This window comes from Hesperophylax consimilis, chromosome 8, assembly GCF_061612785.1.
Source record: "Hesperophylax consimilis isolate HC1 chromosome 8, BYU_Hcon_1.0, whole genome shotgun sequence".
In the NCBI taxonomy this organism is placed as follows: Eukaryota; Metazoa; Arthropoda; class Insecta; order Trichoptera; family Limnephilidae; genus Hesperophylax; species Hesperophylax consimilis.
Window position 1 is genome coordinate 39,435,186 of NC_142843.1, and position 24,251 is coordinate 39,459,436.

The following is a 24,251-nucleotide window of genomic DNA, read 5'->3' on the forward strand; positions in this document are numbered from 1 at the left end:
TCCGTGCTAGACCTAGACCTCCTGAAAATACTTTCAGATCCTAATAAAGAATCGCGCAAAGCAGCAGAAAAAAGGTTTGAATCGTACACATATTCAAAATATGAGTCATGTACCCAAACATTAATAGTACAGACCTTTCACTAAGCACAACTTGTTCTGAAAAATAAATAAGTCGGTACCCGCTGAGCATTTAAAACTCCACCCGTTTAGCTGCTTGCTGAGCTTACCACCTACCGGGCCTTCTCCACCCAATTTCTAATACAAAATAGAGCTAATATTAGGCTATTCATTGACTGAATTAATCATGGCATCGAATTGACTTAACTCTATTGCAAAATTCACCCAAATTTCACCACAAAAATTTAATAGCACTAGAGGTATTTAGTATAATAATCTGTGCGATAAACCAAACTTAATACATATGTATTACTCTCTCTTAGAAATAAAGTGATTTTAAAAAGCTGTGCATTGTAAATAAAATATATTTATAAAACTAGAGACTCTGTTGAATTGACAGATTAGAGACTATTTAGGCTAAGGAAACATAATATTTACGTCAATAATTAAGCGCTCTAATCACAAAACTTTGGTAGCAATCACAAATGTTTAAACACAAAACTTCTTGCAGCTATAATCAACCCACTATTTTAGATGGAAAAATGCATCTAAAATTGATGTAAGTAACATTTTAGGTACCTTGAAACTCTAATATAATATAATTTTTAATATCAATTATTTTGTCCTAAAGAATTTTGAAAAGGTTAAATCTTTTTAAGTTAAGTTTTCCGACCAAGCACGTAACACGATAGACTGTAAATTGTAAATATATATTTCAACAAATGTATAAAATACAACAAATCCACGGTAAACATTTAGCTAATAGACAAACAATCTTTTACTAGAACTAAATTTTAACCTGAAGATAATACAAATATTTTTTTTTTTTTTGATAAAATTTGTTGATTGTTAAATACATTTTACAGTTTACGTCCAAACATTCATAATAAATTTCTTTCAAATACATTTAGATCCATAATATTATTCATAATTTAGAAACACTTTATACCTTTATTGCGAAGGTTTATTATCTGCCCAAATACAATATTACATTCATAATTCACTTTTCAAAAGGAATGTACATCATTAGTTTTTTTGCTTTTTTACTTGATACTCGAAAATACTCAGTTTAAATGCATAATTATGAAAGGGCATAGAGTTAAATTTAATAGCAGAGATTAAAAATAAATGCATTCAGAGATGCAATTGTGCAAATAATTACACTAAAATTTCCACTGTGCTGCTTTTCATAAACTTCACAGTTTGTCCAACATTCCGGCAAGGAGTGCAACCATCTCAGCATAACAATTTATTTATTATTATTATCCACTGAACTATGAACGAGGGAATTGTTTCACCTAGTAATTCCGTCTTAAATGATACACAAGTAGTAATGTTTATATTAAACCATTTTTCATCTCTTAAAACAAACAATTTGCAATTGGCTGAAATATCTAATATCTATGTAAACACATTGTTTGCGGGAGACGCTTAAACACGTCTTTTGCGTACTGTTAGTAGAGAGCGGGAGAAGTTTTAGAGCGTTTTTAGTATTTTCATGCTATTGGTAGACGGCGGGAAACTCCAAAACGTTTTGTTATTATGTGAATTAAAAATTACCCAGTACCCAGCAATTCGTAGAATTATTGCCGGGTCATTTTGTTTTTATCTTTACATTTCTTCAGTGTTGTAGAGATATTCTTTGGTTGAAGACATTCTACATCTTCATTTCTGCCTCCATTCCACTGTTACAAATTATTTGTATTCAAAATTAATTAATTAATTTCGTAATATATTACGAAATTCGTACGAAATATCTATCATTGTGAAACTTTATTTAAACGCTTTGCGGAGTGGATTGATAAAAAACCACCCGCAAACATTGTGTTAAGAAACAAAGTAGAGACTATAAAAAAAGCTATAAAATTGCTGCAAATTTTAATGTCTAGTATAAGTTTTTTTTAAATAACAAAATAATTTATCAACAAAATTGATTAGCAACTAAAAAAAGCCATCAAAAAATGACAAATGCATCTCAGAAAATAAAAATAAAATAGACGAGTTAACCCTTTCCCTCCGACAACAATTTATGACCACTATCTAATAAGGCCTTCCCTCCGGGCGGCCATAATGTATACCTTTAGGCAGCATGTTTATTATTCAATTTTTCGTGACATGCGTCAAAATATGGTTGCTGAACTGTCTGTAAGTGATGTTGAAAATATTGATGATCAATGCAGAATCGCTAAGCAGTTATTCAGTTTCTGTGGTCAGTTTCAGTCAAAATAACTTTGGATGGGTTGGGTTAACAGGCAATTGATATGATTGTAACTAGCCAACACTAATAAACTACTCATTTATTGAAGCCTTTCCATATCGTAAGAAAGGGCATTCTTTGACCATCGGGTTTTAACAATGAAGAAATTGGTCAACAGCATAAACCAAATTCAACAGTTGATAACATATTATCTAAAAAAGAAACAGACATGACTACCTATGTGTTTTATGTATTTATACATTAACAGTCACAGATAGATAAAACTATTTGGTACATAATACTATGCACTATGTAAATATCAACTTAGTAAATAAGAAATCACAATACAAAAGCCAACATACAAGAATGTATAATTAAAGAAGGCTCATATAATAACTTGTTATCATTAATATAATGCAAATTTTAATGTCGGCATTTTAAGTTTTTTTTTTATAATAAAGTAATTTATCAACAAAATTGATTAGCAGCTAAAAATAGTCATGCTAAAAAATAATCATGCTACAAAAAATAGATGTGCTTAAAAAAATGTTTTTTTAATGGCAAAAGCACAGCATACCTAAAAACTAAACTGTGCAACTGTAAAATAAAGTTTTAATAAAAATATCTCTCTTAATATACTAAAATAAAATATGTTAAAGGGGTTTGTGTGTAAACATAGAAGCTTACTACATATTTTAAAAAATTAAGTTCCAAAGAAATGTAGTTTCACAGAAACATAAATATAATATCGAATAAATAATGGCACATTGAGTCGTCAATATCAAAACTTTGGCAACGGTTGTGAGCAAAATTATTATTTATTATTTGTGTGCCTAGTAAATTGTTTAGTTACAATATTTTTACTAATAATTTATTTTTTTTAGATACTTGGCAAAAATAATTTTACGTAAAATATTTTATTAAATGCAGCCTTACTAAAAAACATTGTGAAAATTTTATTCAATTGATAAACGACCGTGTATGTGAAAACATTACTAATGTATAAACTGAAACAAAATATTTTATGGAAAGATACAGATATATACATCGCTTATTCAGTCAAAGGGGGTTGTTTATGTGTTGTATAAACTTAAAATAAAAATTTCTCATCGAATTTTGGAATTTTTCCAAGGTATTTGAAATGTTCTATAAATTTCTTCATTTTAAAAATGTTAAAAACAAATACCATTTTAGAAACTAGATAAAATAACCTTTTAGATTTTTGTATTTGCAATACAAGTTAATATTAAATAAGTGCAATATTTTAATTTTAAACCTGAAAAGAGTTGAAAAAAAGCTTACGACAAACATTTTTGATCAAAACGTCGCAAAATTTCAAAAAAATAAAAAATTCAAAAATAGGCCTTCTATTTAAGGAGTTTGCAAGAAAGCGGTAACTTTACTTTTTATTTCGTTTATGAAATTAAAAATTATAAAAAAATATAGTAATAATTCCCAGAGAATAACCAAAAAAAAATCTGACATTTTGGATCCATTTTGGCACAATATAAACGTTGATTTTTTTGAATTTGTATTTACCTACACATGCATAAGGTATATATGTTATTAAAATTAATCACTTTCATATGTCAGACACTGCATGGCTGTCCGAAATGTTTGTTCAAGTAGGAAAACCCAACATGGCGCAAGACCCAAAGATAGACCGACCTAATTTTATCGGCAGTGAAAATCATAAATCATTCTCAAGTTGATAACAACTGTGTCTGGTGAATAAACTGTGATGAATAGGGATTATAATTTCCTAGTACGTGCAGCACACATTGGGCTCATTGTAATTATATTGACTCTATAGACAACAATAATTATATAAGTTAAATAAAAATAATGTACATTAGGTAATAAAGGATCATAAATAGTGTGGATTAAGCTCTATTATTTGTTGACTAGGGGGTTTGGATTATCATAGCATATTTTTGTACGTAAATATATTCAAGGAAAATCTATCGGTTTCATATTGATATAGATTCATACATATTATATATTCAGAAATATGTATACTCCGATCACAAATTACGAATTTAAACATATTTATTTATAATAAAAAAAAAAAAACTTCGTTTGAATCAATACTTGATAAAGTTAACACAATCGCGGATATACGTCTTTTAGTCAGAGATGGGATAAGACACAGCAGGCAGGGAAGTCAAGTTTTATATTGTAGAATTATATAGCCTCTCTCCTCAGTGTCATACCCAAAGATGGTTTAAATTTTGTATTACTGATTTTCATTGTTAAGTTGGAAAAATTTCACAAAACACAAAATTTTGTTCCTCTTACACAAAAAAAAGGTTGTATCTTATCGCAAACCTCTGTGTTGCCAGTCCGTCAATATGTTAAGTTTGGGTATACACGAATAGGGTAGGCAACGGGTTGATTTGCCCGGGATTTGTTTGATTTTGGAATGCAAAAGCATATTTATAAAAAGGGAACATTTTTATATGGTATTTAGGTATTCTATCAACCTTCCATACACAATATTAAGGACATGAAAACATAAAAATCATTTTGTGTGATCTGATGTGAGTATCACAAATTTTGTTCACAAAATATATACATGATAATAAGTGAATGCATACATAATAATATATTATGTGCCTTTGATAAAATAATGAAATTATCAAAAATTATCAAATGGCCAACAAGTTTTCTGTGTTGGTATCAAAATTTACCCTCACAGGGAAAAAAACATTACATAATAATGACAAATATTTCTTACATTCTTTTTAACTCTTTGCAGGAAGTTGTAATATGCCAACTCGCACAAATAGTAACTAATTCCTTACAGTATGTCGGGAACTATGAAAAAGGAAATTATTTAACACATTGCAGAAAGTTGGAATTTGCATAGGAACTAACACGAAGAGTGTCTTAATCCTTACAGTACCAGGCGAACTAACTGTAAGTTGTAGAAGAAACTTTCATAGAGCTGTATTAAACCTTCCGAAGCAAGGATCACACAGAAAAACATAATATACCTGGGAACTCACAGGAAGTCATAAAGCATCTTACAGCACTGCGAAAACTTGCTGAAAACTGTTCGCCTTCACGTACATACTGCTGTTAGTCACACGGAAAGTTGTAATACATCTGGGAACTCGTGTCTTACAGCACTGTGAAAACTCTTGTGATGCGGTCTTACGCCTTGAAGTACTGGGGGAATTCGTTGGAGATGGTCCTCACAAGGTTCTGGTCAGCCTTGCTGGATTCGCCCTCCTCGCAGAAGATGCGCGTGAAGCAGCGCAGCAGGTCGGCCTGGCGGTGGCCGTGGCTGTAGTCCGTGTGACGCAGCACCCCGAGGCACAGCTGCAGGTAGAGGGCGCGCCGCTAATAAATACTAAATATTAGCTTAAGGTCATTAATTTTTTTTTTCATAATGCTAAATACGGACTGCTGGTGAAATACAATAACCGATACAAAAAACATCAAAAGAGTGATTGTGTGGAAAGTTATTAGATTAAAATATTTTGTATCTAATACTTCCATGTTCAGCAAACTGTTATACACAACATAACACTGCTAACTGAATAATTTTCGCCACAATTCTCAAACACACTGTTTTATCTTTTACATGCAAATTTATCCTTCAGAGTGACTTCTTTTTATTTGTTCAGTACATTTAAAAAATGGAACAAAAATTCTCAAAAGAAAGTACCTACCCTAATTATACATATTGTATATCCACTCAAGCGATTTTTGGCATATCATGGCAAGTTTGCAAAAAAGTTTTGAGCGACCGCTTGTCATAATATGCCAAAATTATAGAACCTAAAAATACTGGATAAACGACGAAATCTAGGCTTTAAAACACAGTAAGCAGTTCATATGTTTCTATATTAATATTTTGAGGAATCATATTAATTATTTAATATGGTAAATGTTTATATATATACAACCAATCGCTCAAATGAACATACAGATATTGTTTTTTTGCTATTTCTTTTTGGGGTGTTATGCCGTGTTGCGCTAACTCCTTCTTTAGCCTAAAGGAGTTAGCGCAACACGGCATAACACCCCAAAAACAAATGGCAAAAATACCTTTGGCCGTGAAAATCTTAAATCATATATTTATTTATTTATTGACGGACATCGTCTAAATTACAAAATAATAACACGAATAAAGTAAAATGAAAAATATCGGAGTAGACAAAGGTACATGAAAGCAAAGACATATGGTAGATATAATATTAGAAAATAAAGTGACAAGTCGAATCAAGTCAAGAATACGCTGTGGGTCAGGACCACAGGACACTTAATATTCCGTCACTTGTTTAGCGACTGGCAAAAATCATTTAGACTTATCCCAAAAAAGTTAAGGTTTTGACTTGAGTTGACCAGTCTACACATTCTGGACAATGGTGAATAATATCCATAATTTGTCGAATGATGGTTGAGGAAGAGCAGTTCATTATTTCTGAGTCTTTGCGAGGGGATATTGAAGGGAATGAGTTGCAGTAGAGTAGGTGAATCAATAATACCATTTATAATTTTGAAGAAGCAAATGAGGTCATTTCTTTCCCGACGGACTTCCAAAGGAGAGAGGTTTAGAGTTCGTTCAATTTCATCATATGAGTATTTGCCTTTTTCTAAACCTAGCCTCCTAGCAATCCCTCTTAAGAACCGATGTTGAACAGATTCAATGCGTCGAATGTGGACAGCATAAAAAGGAGACCAAATAACACAAGCATATTCAAGATGGGGGCGAACCAAGGAGCAGCAGAGTTCTAAGGGTATTTACGTTTTTGAAGTCCGAAGTGATTCTAGTGATGAAACCAAGTAGTTTTAGAGCGATTAGTTTTTAGTAGAGCGATTTATTAACGATTGCAGTTATGTGATCCCGAAAAGAAAGCTTGCTATCAAGAGAGACACCAAGGTCTTTAATAGATGTTACAGTTGTTAAGCAAATATTATTAAGTTTGTATTCGAAGACAATCGGTTTTTTTGATCTATAGAAGGACATAATTTTGCATTTATCGACATTTAGTTTCAAGCAATTAATTTTACACCAATCATTGAAAGAGTCGATATTCGATTGGAAAAGAAGGCAGTCATCGTGATTTTTTATTATCTTTAGAATCTTATTGTCGTCCGCAAAAAGCCAAAAGCGTGTATGAGAAAAAATACTAATAATGTCGTTTATAAACAAGTTAAAAAGAAGCGGTGCTAGATGTGCTCCTTGAGGTACGCCGGACGTTACTTCAATAATAGTAGACACAAAGTTGTTTAATTTAACTCTTTGTTTTCTATTTCTTAAATAAGAATTAAAGAATGATAGCAAGGGGTTTCTAATACCGATAGCATATAGTTTGGCCATAAGGATTGAGTGGTTTACTTTGTCGAAAGCTTTAGAGAAGTCGGTATATAGAACATCTATTTGTGAGTTATCTTCTAGACCAAGGCTGCCCAACCCCAGGCCCGCGGGCCACAATGTGGCCCGCGAACGATTTATAAGTGGCCCGCGTGAACCATTTTCAAAAAACCCGCCAATTTGAAAAAGTGTCGCGCGCCCGCGGTAAAACAAACATTGCAGCTTGCGCGCGGTCACGAGTGTTGCCAACGAAGGCGATTTATCGCTATTTAGGCTACTCAGAACGAGAATCAGCGACGAAAAAATCCAACCTGTTGAACTTACTTTTTAAACAAAAATACACCGGCTTTTGATAATATTTTTCGCGTCCGAAATGGAATCTTGTAGCCACCCCCCCCCCCCATGGAATTCTAAAAATTGTTGTGGGGAATCACACATGATGTTTTTGGGTGCGTGGAATTTTTTTTCTCAGCGAAGTTCCGTAACAACCCCCCCCCCCCATGGAAATAGGAACCGTCAGGTATTCAGTGGCCCGCCAGTGATTCAAAATCGTCAATTTGGCCCAACTGTTAAAAAGGTTGGGCAGCCTTGTTCTAGACCAGGGGTCTCCAAACTACGGCCCGCGGGCCGTATCTGGCCCGCCAGTGTCTTCCATCCGGCCCGCGACATCTTATGACCAGTGTCATCAAGGACCCGCGACAGCTAATTGCTAAGACCTTGCTCAGAAGGGGCGAAAACTCCGCGAATTTTTTCGTGCGAATAAATAAATATGCTCGTTGGCGAGGTACTTGGCACCAATACATTGCGTCCACAAGTATCGCGCGAATATATCGAGAGGTTTTTTTTGAAAAATCTTTATTTGATTCGCTATGATATCAAGGTCTGAGAAACGAGTATCAAAAATTATCTTCAAAGCTACGTTATCTAAAGCTATATTTTCACCCCTGAAAATTCTATTGTCTACCCCCCCCCCCCATAGGACAGAAAATACGGGTGTCTAGAAATTAAAACGGTTTTGGCCCTCTGAACTCACTGGAGTAGTCAATGTGGCCCTCCGGCTGAAAAGTTTGGAGACCCCTGTTCTAGACCATTGACGATGGAATTGGTAAAGGATAGTAAGTTAGTAGTAGTAGATTTAGCAGATCTAAATCCATGCTGTTCCTCGATCAGTACATTTTTAAAGATAGGTGTGATTTTCTTCGTGATTATTGACTCAAATATTTTAGGAATATGGGATAATATCGATATGGGTCTATAGTTTTCTACGTTCGACTTATTGCCAGATTTGAAAATAGGTCTGATATAAGAAACTTTCCAGGAGTCTGGAAAAGTGGCAGATGATATTGACAAGTTATATAACAAACAAATTGGCTTAGATATAGTAAATTTACATTCCTTCAGTAATATTTCTGGAATATCATCAGGACCAGTGCTTGTTTTGCTGGGGAGATTTTTTAAGGAGTTAAAGACATCTATAAGTGTGATTTGGCAATTATTTAAATCAATAGTATTAGTATAGTTGAGTGGAGGGATAGTGCACGAGGTATCAGAATAGACGGACGAGAAGTGTTCAGCAAAAAAGTTAGCAATGTCGAGACCGTTGGTAGCATGATTTTCATGAAAGAACATACTTGGAGGGAGATCATTATCATTAGTACTTTTTTGTTTAACAAATTTCCAGAATTGTTTAGGATTTTCAGAATTTTAATTGTTTATTTAATTTTTTAATTTTTTATTTATTTTAATTTTTTAATTTTTAAAATTTTCAGATATTGATATATTGTGAGGATAGTGGGCATATTCCAAGGTGCTACTGACCTGGTCTCCGGCTGACAGGTCCGCCAGCTGCCTCACGGTGATGTCCAGCAACACCTTTGTGTCGTTGGTGTAGAATAGCGAAGCCGTGGTGCGTCGGCTGAAGGTGTCCAGAGAGAGCTTCAGAACTGAGTGAGGAGCTGCCGGAATGAACTCCAGCACCCTCACTGGATCATCTGGAAAAAATAATTACTTTATTATGTGATTTTGGAATGGGATGTTGTTTTATGAGCTACTAGCTGAAGTATAACAGGTGTTGCTCATAGATATTTCTCTACTTTCTATAAATGTAATATGCGTGTATTATATATAGTAGACGGGAGATGAGACGTGGGTGTGTCACTACACCCCAGAATCCAAAAGACAATCACTTCAGTGGAGTCATTCATCTTCCTCAGCCACCAAAAAGTTCAGCCGGAGAAATCATGGCATCTGTTTTTCCCACACCACGCGAGTTTCACAGGAACTGCTGAAATCATTTGGATGGGATATTGTCACCCACACCTCCTTTTCACCCGACTTGGCGCCTTCGGACAATCACCTGTTCACTAAACTAAAGGAATTTTTGGGTGGGAAACTTTTTCCAACGATCAGGAGGTCGAGGAAGCTGGGAAAAAGTGGCTGAAAGAGCTGACGGCGAAGGTCTACGACACTGGCATACAAAAGCTCGAGCCCCGACTACAGAAATGTCTCGATCGCAACGACGATTATGTTGAAAAATAGTTATATATTTGTGAAATATCCTGTGAATTTTCCATTTAATACAAGCATTTTTTTGTAACCTTACTTTCTGGATGACCCTCGTAATTTGAACAGGTTTTTCTAGGGTTCAAAAAACTCTCCTTAGTCGGGAAAACATATCAAAGGGGAAATTCTTAACACCTTTCTGGTGGGTATTTTTTTGCACAGGCGCTACGCTGCCTCCTGGCGAAAATAAAGTTCCCGCGCGAATTTATTTAATTTGTTTTAAATCGTCATATCTTAACCTTTCCTTATCTGTGGTGTGTATTTACTACACATTGCTTCTAATAACTTTAATAACTCTATAAATATAATAAATTCTGGGTTCAGATTTTAGGTATTCCTCCGTTATACATTTATGCACTGAATTAAAAAATAATATATTACGTAGTTTTCAAATTCAATTAAAAATCAGAGTTTTTTGTTAAACATCAGGAACAAATACACCAATACAATCAACCATGTGATACTAATACGCGAAGAGTATGCGAGGAAATGACACGCTATTGATGTCCCGCTTTAATTCGCTATGCGGGAACATGAGACATCCACACTTCTGCAGTTGTAGTTTTTGATTTAGACCATCGATACCTACGACCGCACAGCTGTGTTTGTGCCAGTCGCCAGCCGCTAGCCAGTTGGCCGCGAACCGTCGTTAGATGTGGACCCCTCGCACGTTTCTTTAGCATCTGCAGATGGTTTTTTCATGTTTTCAGCAATTAAATTACAATTATTATCACTTTTGATATAAAATATAATAAACATAATCGATTAGCTATGAATATTCATATTTTTCCGATATTAAATCGCTTATTTTGAGATGTGTATTGACTACACAGCACCGGAACGCGTGTATTTTTTTAGCACAGTAAGGGAGAGGTTAATAATTAAAATATTTTAATAAACATTTCTACGTAAGTTATAAAAGTACTAAATGAAAATCGAATATTATTTGAAATGCAACTCAATTAATCTTGTGATATGTTTATTACAGTCCGCCTACCGTTATTTGCCCATACCTGGTTTCTTTAAATACACCCAACATCTCTCCCTCGCTTGCACCTAGGAGTTGAGTGGGGCGGAGCAGAGATAGAGATTCGAATCGGGTTTCACGGTCATAAGAACTCTCATTCCAGGAATTGAATTATTACAATAACAAATAATAAACAATCCTTTTGTTGAAATACCAATGTAAAAGTAAGGCACGAAGATAAATATAAAAAGAAGACTTGCATTACTATTCGATAACTATGTACATATAGTTGGGACCTTTACAAAAAGATTGGTATATAATATTCATATAAAAACATTGAATAATTCCATCTTTTCTGCCATTGAAATGCGGCAGGCGCAAAAGCTAGAAATACCCTTCCCACGGTTAAGCATCAATCGACCGAACGGGTAGAACTACCTTCCCGGCTAAGGTGTTAATTGGGTAGGTACTTATTTAGTTATTATGTATTACCTTCTCTATTGAGCAGGAGCAGCAGTTTCTCGGTGAAGACCTTGGAGTGGGAACGCGTCTGCAGGCCATCGAGGATTAGGTTGTTGTCCTGGTCTGGGAACTGCAGGTTGAGGGCGAGCACCGTGGCCAGGAAGTCATCCGGGATGTGGTCCTCCACATCCGACTCCGGTGGGGACTCGATCCACTCCAGCAGGAAACTGACAAACTCCATGTCCAATTGTTCTGGAAATGCATACAAACATACATTACAAATAAGTACCGAGTTATGCTTTGTGGCTATACCTAGAAAGGCTTATTATTACATTTGATATAGCTAGACCGCAAGAAAAACAAGGCGCACAGATGCTTGGCTAAATTGACAAATGCGAGCTGATTTCCCTTCTGAAGGCTTTATCAAACTGCCATTAAGCCAATGTGCGGATTTTTACATTGATGGAAAGGCCCAAACACTGTACTATAGTTACAAATGATTTCCTACACTTTATTTTGACTGTTTTATTATTGACTGAAAGTAGCGAAGTTCGGTTTTACTTAACCATTTTCATTTCGTCTGTAAATTCGTTTGTAGGTTCCGTTTCCGTTTCAAGATGGTGGCCGTTTTAATCGTTCAGTAATGATTATATTTTAGAATGTGAAATTATTGAATATATTTGGATTTTATTATTTGAATTTTTTCAATATTATGGTACCTATCTGCCTAAAAAAAGGTTGAAATAAGAATTGTTATTGAGATAGTGATATTTTTTGGAAAAATTTTATAACTATTCCTTATTTGAAATATTTTTTTTACCTAAATTACATGGTTTATAATTAAGTAGGAAGGTATTTAAGTACCCACATAAAAATCTTACAATTTCAGAGGAAATTTTAGTTTTAAGTTCTCATCCGCTGATGATATCAGCGTCTGTCTGTTTATTCGCTTATTTCTTCTAAACTACTAAACGGATTTTAATAGAGTTTTCACTATCATTTAGAGAATTTCTTCCGGAAGGTTTATATACATAATACATGGATATTATATTTAGAGAAAGTAGAGAGAAGTCTATGTTCTGTAAACAATTTGTAAGAATATATTTTCGGGCACATTATTCACAACCTTAAAACCTTATTACAAACCATTGGAAACCTCAAAACCTTACTACAAACCATAGGAAACCTCAAAACCTTATTACAAACCATTCACAACCCCAAATCCTTACTACAAGCCATTGGAAACCTCAAAACCTTACTACAAACCATTCACAACCTCAAAACCTTACTACAAACCATTCACAACCCCAAATCCTTACTACAAACCATTCATAACCTCAAATCCTTACTAAAAACCATTTGCAACCCCTAAACCTTACTAGAAACCATTCACCACCCGAAAACCTTACTAGAAACCATTCACAACCTCAAAAACTTACTACAAACCATTCACAACCCCAAATCCTTACTACAAACCATTCACAACCCCAAATCCGTACTACAAACCATTCCAACCCCAAAACCTTACTAGAAACCATTCACAACCCCAAATCCTTACTTCAAACCATTCACAACCCCAAATCCTTACTACAAACCATTCACAACCCAGAGCTACGCCGGGTACACGTCAGCTAGTATTAAATAAGAGAAAATTAATAACTATTTATTTCACAGAACTAATTTGCTAGTTGGGATCAACTCACGTGCGTTGTGCGGCTGTACTGATGTAATAGGGTGATTAGAAAGGAAATGAGCAATGTATGTTACCAAAGTGGCTGAGCGGAAGTTGGTCGGCCATGGACAGCATGGTGGTGAGCAGGTTGGCGGAAGCGGAGAGGCGCTCGGCGTGAGACTGGTTGGCCAGCATGTCCCGCGCCAGCTCTCGGGCCAGCACGGAGCTGCAGAGCACCTTCACTATCTCACGGTCCAGGGAGCACATCACACCAAAAGCCTATAAAATGATTACATATTCACATACATGGTATGTACAGAGTTTTCCAATAAGAGGTGTTATTTTGATATTCAATCGTAAAAGATCAATGGTTTCGTGGCTTGTGTGGCACGTAGCGCCGTCTTGTTGAAATTTAACGTTGTCCAGATCAATACCATCCGATTCCGGCCATAAAAAATCATTAATCATCTCTCGATAGCGCAATCCATTCACTGTAACTGTTGCTCCAGCCTCATTTTCGAAAAAGTAAGGTCCAATGACTCTGCCGGACCATAAACCGCACCAAACAGTCACACGTTGAGGATAGAGAGGCTTTCCAACAATAACTCTTGGGTTTTCCGAGCCCCAGATGCGACAATTTTGCTTGTTGACGAAGCCACCGAGGTGAAAATGGGCCTCATCACTCAAGATGATTTTTCGATGGAATTCCAGATCATTTTCACGCATTTCAAGGACCCAATCAGCAAAGACACGACGTTGTTGATGATCGGCCGCCTTGAGTTCTTGTGTTAACTGAACTTTATAAGCTTTAAGACACAAATCTTTATGCAAAATACGGTGTAATGACGTTTGTGGAAAGCCTAATTCCAAAGAACAATGAGGAATGGACAAACCTGGGTTTTCTTTAACACTTTCGACTACAGCAGCAATATCCTCGGCTGTTCTTGAGCGACGTGCACGGGTTTTATTCTTCACATCACTAAGTTGTCCCAACAGCTCGAATTTTTCCACCAATTTCTGTATCGCGGTCCGACTAGGTGCTTCACGATGACCCAAAAATGTTCGAGTTTTACGAACCGTTTCTGCCAAATTTTCACCATTTTTATAGTGAATTTTAATGCGTTGTTGAAGCGTGTATCGTTCCATTTTTATTAATGGCGTAGTTTCTACTTGTCAAATGTCAAAAAATGACTGCTTCAAAAGTAACATCTACCGAAATAGCGGGCTATTCAAAATAACACCTCTTATTGGAAAACCCTATATGATATACGTGGTATTTTATTTTATTTTATTTATTTATTTATTTAACGCCCAGAGGGCTTTTACATGGTTGGTAGTATAATTTTAATTTGACAGATACTTTGAAACATAAAAAATAAGAATAAAATTACATTTGATAAAAGCTATGCAACAAGTCATACAAACACAAGAAACAAAAACAGAAAATTACAGCTATTTGTAGGTTTACATGATGTGTTTAGGAGTATTGTTGAAATAAATGTTTTAAATGATCCACAAAACTTGCCAAGTGTATTGAATATGTCAACATCACCCAAGTAATGATTTCCCATGGTGTGAAGTCGTTGTATCGGAGAGTGGGCAATGTAGTTACGCTTATGTGTGGTGCTGTAGAGTATTGTATTTGTCGTGTTGTTACTGTGGGTGTATGTATGTTTATAAGTTGCAGGAGTTCACAACAGTCGAATTTAGAGTTAAGTATCAAAATACTAAATAAGTATCAAATAGTATCAAAAATAAGAACGTTAAATCGTTTATTTTACGTCTATCTTCTAATGTATGTATTTTTAGTATTTAATAAGAAATTGTATTTTAAGTCTACGACAGGGATATTATTTAAAATTTATAAAACGTAGAAATTTTTTTTGTATTCGCTCAATGTTGTTAATGTGAATTTTGTAAGATGGAGACCAAACTACTGAGTTATATTCAATAATAATTAGACTTCTTACTAGAGATACGTATAATAGTTTGATGGCTTGTAAAGAATTAAAGTTTTTAGTTGTTCTTAATACGAAGCTTAGTGTTTTCATACCTTTGTTCACAATTTGATGGATATGATTGGTGAAACTTAGTTTTTCGTCCAAAATAATTCCAAGATCTCTCATTTCTGTGACTCTTTCTAAAGCTATGTTATTGATGGAATATTCGAATAAAACAGGATTTTTGTTTCTGAAGAAAGTCAAGGTTTTGCATTTTACTACATTTAAAAATAAATTATTTTGAACGCACCAATCTCTAAACTTACTAATTATTTGACTGTAGTATATGGCAATGATTTATATCAGTTATTTTCTTGTATAGTTTGATGTCATCTGCAAAGAGCAATACCTCCTTTAAATAATAACAAACCATCTGAAAATATAATCAAGTAAAAATAATTAACCCATAAAAACAAATATACATATTTGGTTTGACTGAGGGTTGAATCTTCCGCCCAGGGATCGGAGTCAACCGCGCTATCGACATTTCCAGATGCCGAGGGGGTGGAACTGACATTTATTTTGTAGATTAACTGCTATAATGTAAACAGACTTTAGAAGAATAAGTATATGTCTGCGTGTGTGTACATGATTAACACCAAAAGTTGATAGAATGCATTGTCATCGACAAAGAGTCTATCTGCTGAGTTTCAGCTCGATCGGGAAGTGGGGTAATTTCCACTTTCAAGATTTGCAGTCGTTCATTACCGTAAAAATATCTCTCGAGCTCGATGGACATATCAAGCATAAAATGCGTGATATGTCCATTAGAGCCGGCAGACCATCGGCTACTAAAGACAACCAAGCATTGTGTTGATACTTGCCAAGATAAAAACACTAACAGAAATACATTACACATATATTAACAATTTATTTTCTGATTTTTTTACGAAATATTTTTTTCTCTTGTTGCGTTCCATAAAAACTATGTTTTAAGTATTTTATCCAATATATACATGTATGTATTCCTGAGGAACACCTAAAATACAAACTCTGTATTTAGTACATTTACAGAGATATTCAAATAATTATAGACATGTCAAATCAGTGCATAGCACCAGCAAAGAAGGGCTAATTCAACAAAGTAACCCACACAAAAATAATTATCCTCAGGGCTTATGTCATCTTTGAGGATGCTGCGTAAAGGGTCTCTTTGGGGAAGGAAGTAGTAAACCTGGGCCTTGAAGAAACCCATGTTATAGAAGGGAGATGTAAATGGTTTTGTTTAAAAAAATTACCTGAATCAAAAGCTGCCGAATGTGCCATCTGGTCTCCATTTGGTAGAACAGTACTAGTGCACTTACATACTCGTAATTTTCAGTGCCCAACACATCGCACGATACTCGGACATCTGCATTAGTCTGTAAATAAAACTCATCATTAGTTATAATAATAATAATAACTCACAAGACAAACTGTATCGCCAACAGGTTGGGTGAATTTGAGAAACGTGGTGGTGTGATAAATCAACTTAATATTTACCTCATTTAGTCAGTCAAGAAACATAACAGCGAAATATAAGATTTTCAATGATTCATAGCTTAAATCTTCGGGATAATGTTAATAGGACTAACCAAGACGCTGACAACCTCCGTCAGATGATTGGCAATAGTGTGCTCATCGTCGTGGAGTGCCCAGGCGCGCTGCTGTGCGTCCTGCGCACAAGCGGCTAGCGCCGACAGGTCGCTACGCAGGCGGCGTGCGTCGCTGGTGCTGCGCAGCGTGGCGCGCTCTGCCGCCAGCGGGCCTGCGCCGCTCGCCAACGAGGACAGCGTCCACACGGGGGCACAGCGCCCGCGCTCTAGCACTTCCTAAACATGGATAGTTCGCTGGCTTAATTAAATCTTTTTAATAAATAATAAATAAACCTTAAAAATTTCCTTTTATAAGAGGTATTTTTAGGGTTTATTTATTGTCGCATTGAATTTTTTCAAATAAATAAATAATAAAGAAAATAATTTCATCTGTCTGCGGTGTGCGTTATTCCTGCATGAAATTATTCACATTCAATGAACTCAAATTAACTTTGAATTTAGGTGTCATTTTTAAAATTAAAACTGTTTGCGTGAAGAATAATTCAGACAAGCCATGAAGTAGGTACCTACAAATAGTGGAAAATTATTTTATGTCTTTTTCAAAATTGGAATTGCAATATCCTATGATTTTTTACAGGTCTGCTCTACTCTGGTGAAAATATTAATATTATACAAAGTTGTTCACACATTTTGAAAAGTATTCAAAGTGAAAAAAAACCCTCTCAATAATGTCCAAGGGTGGAATTTGGTCTCCTCTACGAATGCTCTTTAAAAACTATGTACAGGGTTTCAAAACTGTAACAAAAGCTGGATTGAAAGAATGTACCTTTAAAGAATCCAGTACTGTGGTGACGGCCACCCGGGACATGTCGTGGCTCAGGCGCGTGTGTGTGCGCACCCGCTCCACCATACTGTAGAGCACGGCAGCCATGTGTGCGGCTGAGTGCTCCCCGGGCCCCGCGCCCGCGGCCATGGAGGGGCTGGACTGCGAGCGCTGGGGGCTGCGGCCTCCGGGGGACGGGGAGCGGGCAACAGCGTGCAACTGGCTGCTCCCCACCACATCTGATAACAAGAACAAATAACAGAAAAAAATTATTACAGTTGAATAGATAATACACACTGGAAACACAATTTTACTAACCTTTCAAACATTTTAAAATGCTGAAATTGGTCAAGATGCAGATTGTGTGGGAAATGTTTTTGCAATACATTCGATTTCAGATAAAAACACTGTTTTTTTCTAAGTCTCTTTCAGATTTTAGTATTACAAAATGGACGTATATACACGCAATTAAAAATATAAAAATTTTGAATGCAAACATAGACAACGTTTTTAAAGTCACGTGTACCGATAGTTTGTATCGGGTAAACTGTAATTACCACCTTCCAGGAAACTAAAAAACATTTAATCAAGTAAAATTTAAAGGTATTATAAAAGTTTTTATCACTTCTTTGTTTTTTCGTTTCATATAAAAATACATATTGAAAATTTGCCAGTCTTGACAAATATTTTTCAAATGCTAAATGTTGTTTCATTCAATTATTTCAAAAATTTTAGGAGCGTCTATTGTGAACTTTTAAATGCAAATACGAAGCATGATGTTCTCTCTTCTAACCCTATTTAAATCATATATTTCACCATAATACAAAATGAGATAGCATGACTTTTATGATCGTGACATCTTCCAAAAAGACTCTACAGGTGTTTGACGTCTGGGAGAAATATCCCAAAATTGCTCTAGGAGTTAGTGGAAAGAGAAAAAGTGATAATATTCACCCTGTAGGTTTTCGTATCCATTATCCTCGCTGTGGTTGTTATGGTGGATCTTAATCCCCGCAAGTGGGGGCTCCTGGGAAGGGGTGGCCACGCCCGACCTGCCCTCGGGAATGGGGGACGCGGCAGGGGGCGGGTGGGAGCGCCCGTTGGTCAGCCCGTGGTTCAACTCGGGGGGCTGGGGCGCCTGCTTTTTTATATAGGGCTATAAAGTTTAAACATACATGAAAAAAGATAAATTAATCTTTATATCGAGGGAACCAATACCGTACGTGTGTAGAATTATGCCGACATTTTAAAATAAAATCTATATTTAACCTTTCCTAATCTGTGGTGTGTATTTACTACACATTGCTTCTAATAACTTTAATAACTCTATAAATATAATAAATTCTGGGTTCAGATTTTAGGTATTCCTCCGTTATACATTTATGCACTGAATTAAAAAAAATATTTTACATAGTTTTCAAATTCAATTAAAAATCAGAGTTTTTTGTTAAAAATCGGGAACAAATACACCAATACAATCAACCGTGTGATACTAATACGTGAAGAGTGTGCGAGGAAATGACACGCTATTGACGTCCCGCTTTAATTCGCTATGCGGGAACATGAGACATCCACACTTCTGCAGTTGTAGTTTTTGATTTAGACCATAGATACCTACGACCGCACAGCTGTGTTTGTGCCAGCCGCGTCGCCAGCCAGTCAGTTGGCCGTGAACCATAGTTAGATGTGGACCCCTCGCAAGTTTCTTTAGCATCTGCCGATGGTTTTTTCATGTTTTCAGCAATTAAATTACAATTATTATCACTTTTGATATAAAATATAATAAACATAATCGATTAGCTATGAATATTAATAATTTTCCGATATTAAATTGCTTATTTTGAGATGTGTATTGACTACACAGCACCGGAACGCGTGTATTTTTTTAGCACAGTAAGGGAAAGGTTAAGTAAAATTTGAGAAGGCGTAGCTACAACCCAGACCCCGAAGTCCTGAGATACCGTGTCGCCGACACATAAATTATATTCATTCAATTAACTCTATCAAATACAAGGACAAAAGTAATTAGTGATGAGTATTGCGTGCTGTTGTAATAACAGATTCTGAATCACATCTAAATAAAGATCTATCTCTTCACACGGAGTCACCTGATGAGGAAATTACAACTACTAACGGACTGCTCAGTATTTATGTTGTTCCCCCTCCACTACCCGGATGAAATTCGAACTTCTACTGGACGAAAAGCTACAGCCAATCACATCAAAGTTCCGCAATAATATCAACAGGAGCATAATTACCATTTCAAAATGACTATTTTCGATAATGTCGAACTAAATAACGAGAAACTGATCGTAATTATAACCTGAAAACTGACACCTAACTGTATTTTCTGCACTGAATGGTGGAAGAAGTCTTGACTGTATTAGTGTACAATTTATTAGGTTGTCTTGTATAGTGTTGGTGTAATTGTGACGTTGAATTGAGTTGACCTAGAGAATTAGCTAATGAATAGAATTGAATAAGTGTATTGCATACCTTCAATGCGATTTCAGCTTCATTCCTCTTCTCATTGAGCTTCGTGATCAACTCTTGCTTATCCGAGGTCAGCTGCGTACCATCGTTCATGCGCGCTACGCACTCCTCAATAAACTTGATCATGAATAGTGGCTCCACCTACACACACAGTAACAATATGCCATAATTTTTAAATGTATTTATACATCTGGGGCTCAATGCCAGAAGTGTCTACATCAAATATATGATTTTTTTTCACTGAGTTAATTGTGTACATAATTGTGAGATATTCATTGATATTTATAGATATTTACGGAAATTAATGGAGCAGCTAAATACACGCTGCCGTTTTGTGAGTATAATTAGGAGGTATTCACAAGATATTTACGGAAATTAATGGAGCAGCTAAAAAGACTAAAGATTGTGTAGTTAATTGTGTATATAATTATGAGATATTCATTGATATTTATAGATATTTACGGAAATTAATGAAGGCCCAAAAGGCGGCTTTCTTTAGGTCTTCGCCGAATTGAGTAAAGGTCTGTTAGTAGAGTTTTTCCCTTTTGTATGTACAAAAGCAATGAGAATATATGCAAATAAATTTAGTTGTCACATGCAAAAATTACATCAAATTTATCCATTTGAACAATTCTTTGGCAATCAAACAATTGTAAAATATAGTATGTAGCGCATACCTTCACGGGGGATACATAGTTGGAAGGCACGAAGCCCAGCTGCCCCTGGATGTTGACCACCTGCCACCAGTTCCTCTGCTTGTTAATGCTCTGGTGCAGGATGAAGTAGTCCCCCTCGTTGAAGCTCAGCGTCTTTGCCAGCGTCGCCTCAAAGTTATACTGGGCTTTCAACATTTCATGGCCTTCTGAAATAAAGCAACATTCATTCAGTCCGCAATCCTGTAAAAAGTTTTTTTTTTTGCAAAAAAGTAAAAAGCTACCGTGATAAGCTTCTAAAGCTGATTACAGACACAGACCATCCCTACTTTCATTTCATCCCTACTAACCAGTCTTCCAGTTTGCAGATCAATGAAAGAACCATGTCTCACCATAAGCAAAACACTAAGCATTCTGAAATGTTTCATGATTTGTATATCTTGATTTTTTTTAAATTATAAAGAAAAAGTAAAAATTAATAATATGTTACATAGCATACTCAATTAGATCATTTAATTACCCAGTTAGTAGAGAATTCTCGGGTCTTACTGGGGAGCTAGTATTTTCACTTATAATAAATAATAAAGTTACAAAATAAAAATTGTAGGTTTATAGAGCTACAAAATTTTTCAGTAAGTAAATGAATCAGTGAAAACACATAGAAAATAGAAACAGAGTGGAAAAAGAATATATGTGAAAAACATTGGTGAAATTGGTGTTGGATAAAAATGTAACATTATTTTTTTTAATATTTTATTTGGAATAGCTTTTCTCATTTATAACAAGTTTCTCGTTAACTCTAAGTTTTAAGTTCCAAAAAAAAAATGTTATTTTTGAAGATCTATACATTTGTTATGCCAAAATATAAATTATATGAAATTCAATGTGTATGTTATTTAATATGTTATAGGCATGAAAAAATTCCCAGTGTACCTTTAAATACAACTAAAGCATTTGTAGAGTGAATTTTGTTCTATTTCAAACAAGTCGTGTTTTATTAAATATTTTCACCATTTTCGCAATCATTTTTTTAATATTAGAGCGCTCCCTCTAACATTCGTATTTACATATCGGCCCCTTAGGGTCAAAAAAACGTATCTCATTTTTCTCTACTTTACAGGAGAGCAAGAAAACATAGTTCTCAATTAATCAGTGTTGTATACTTTTAAACAAACGAAGCATATTAATAATGTCTACTCATTTAGTTAAAGGATGGTATTTTGTGCTTGTGAACATCTTTTAAATATAAAATAGTAATTCATTTTACCATCCGTAACTCAGAATCGATAAAAAATTGAGTTACGTTTTTTTGACTCTAAGGGGCCGATATCTCCCTTTAAAACCATCTTTGAACACTTACTACGGGGCCTTAAATAGCTTTGGGTCTAGATATTGGTCATGGTGCTGCGCAGCCGTTGTGTTGCATCTAGGTACATTTATATCCCCTGATGTTATAGATCCTTACACTTAGCGTTGAAGACAGTTCGAATTCTTAACTTGTAAGATTTTTATCTTTTCACAACCGTTTTACAATATATTTGAATGTAGCATGAAAAACTTTACTTTCAAATCATTAAAATGAAGAATATAGAATTGATTTTTTACGAGGAATGTAACGACAATTTAGTAAAAATTATGGAAAGCCCATTTTTTTATCTGTGTATATTTGGTATATTATGTTAAAGATTATAATGCGTGTAGCATCCCTAAACAGAATTTACCTACGTGAATGAATAATATTGATATGGTGCACTGGGGTGCAATTCATAGAGGTTGAAAAGTTGTGCCTACACTAAGAAAAACACTATTTATCCACAAATTTCGTAAGGAACTTGTTCTCTAATTTATTCAGTTAGCCACAACAATCAACAGAAGATTATAATAAAATGATATTTTTCAAATATTCAATATACAATTTGTATTCGAACTTGAAAAACTATATACATCCTACCTTTTTTCATAGAGTTGAGAGTAAAAAAAGGTGAAATGTCATCAAATTACACTATAGAAAAGAAATATTATTATTTTTATGCAGAGTAGTGAAAATTCAAAAATCTCTTGGTCGTAAAAGGGTTATACTTTTGTTAAAGTTCTGGATTCCAATTTCAGAGAATTGCAATCTTTTCATTGTATTATTATAGAAGAAGAACAAGCACAAGATACTTTTGATGTAAAACTGCACAATTTTCCTTAGACAGGGATACGGGGTTGCATGGAACAGGAGGAAAAGCTGGATGTTTGATACACTGAATGATACAGTGGTCTGCTGTAGCACTGGGTCTACTCTCTACTCAAGTAACCTGCATTCTGGTCTCTAGAGAGGCCGCATCGAGATTTCTTAAGATAGGTACAACTTTCTTTTTTTCTTTTTCCAGTAAGAAACTTTTTCTAACATTATGTCCATAAAGCTCAACGTATCGCTACATCAATAAATATGTATTACTCGAAAGTGGAGGAATAATGGGAAACATAGTTAGTTAGTAAAAAATTAATGACATTACATATAAAAAAATAAGAATTTTATCAGCTGTCAAGAAATTGATGACCTTCAAGCACTTGTTTTAAATCATCATAAACATTGATACATTCAATTCAATTCAATTCACAACTTGCCGTGAGTGGTTTATTTATGAACTTGCCTATATTTTGTTTTAATACATTGACATGATGATAAACATCGTAAAAATATTGTTAATGCATCAGGAATGATATTTTATCTAGCCATAGTGAGGAAAATTCGACTTCGGTGGTCACTATGGATAAATAACCAAAAAACTTGAGAAATATAAAACCAGTACGTCAGATTTATAAGAGAAAATAAGATCTAAGATTTGCGGTCAATAACGAAAAAATACTATGAATTTATTATGAACTTACCAATTTTCACGAGACTTTCACTCATCTCGAAGAAATCTTAGGTTTGGGCAAAACCGCGAACGCATATAAGATGCTTAAGCGATATATTTATTATTTACAAATAAAACATAAAGATTTGCACGAAACGAAACTGAAATTAGCTTGAACTTGAATTTTGAAATTAAAATGGGTGTCTACCAATGTTGACAGTTCTATACTTTTTAAATAGTCATCCATTTTCAATGATGTTATCTGCCTAAGCTATTCAGCCTGACGGACTAGTGAAAGTAGGAACTGGACCATCTGGACTGCCCGGTTTTTTGGTTCGCTTCAGTAGAGGTTATAATAATAATGATTGGATTATTTGTATAGCGCCGTTTTCGTGATAAAATCACCTCAAGGGCGCAAGTAGCTACCAATAATATGATTTTTTAGCGTGAAAATCAAAAATAGGCTAGGTGGCCATCAAATTAGAACTACACAATTTTTGTGTAGTTATTTTTTACATCAACCCCACAGAAGAGCCGTGAGGAAAATAATTTCCCTCGGGGCCTTTGTCATCTTTTGGAATGCGTTGTGGAGGGTCTT

The 24,251-nt window shown here is 34.9% G+C and overlaps 1 protein-coding gene across 1 annotated transcript; it reads right to left on the reverse strand.

Annotated features, from left to right (window-relative positions):
* Window positions 1-4,734: 4,734 nt before the first annotated feature.
* LOC149422035 (NCK-interacting protein with SH3 domain) lies at window positions 4,735-23,870 on the reverse strand. Its single transcript, XM_089634657.1, has 11 exons — window positions 23,685-23,870; window positions 20,832-21,016; window positions 20,158-20,295; window positions 18,616-18,817; window positions 17,665-17,900; window positions 16,878-17,114; window positions 16,542-16,664; window positions 13,399-13,582; window positions 11,662-11,883; window positions 9,459-9,631; window positions 4,735-5,659 (listed from the first exon to the last, which is right to left on the reverse strand). Exons 1-11 carry the CDS (start codon window positions 23,707-23,709, stop codon window positions 5,471-5,473), a joined length of 1,914 nt encoding a protein of 637 aa, XP_089490783.1. The 5' UTR covers window positions 23,710-23,870; the 3' UTR covers window positions 4,735-5,470.
* Window positions 23,871-24,251: the final 381 nt, after the last annotated feature.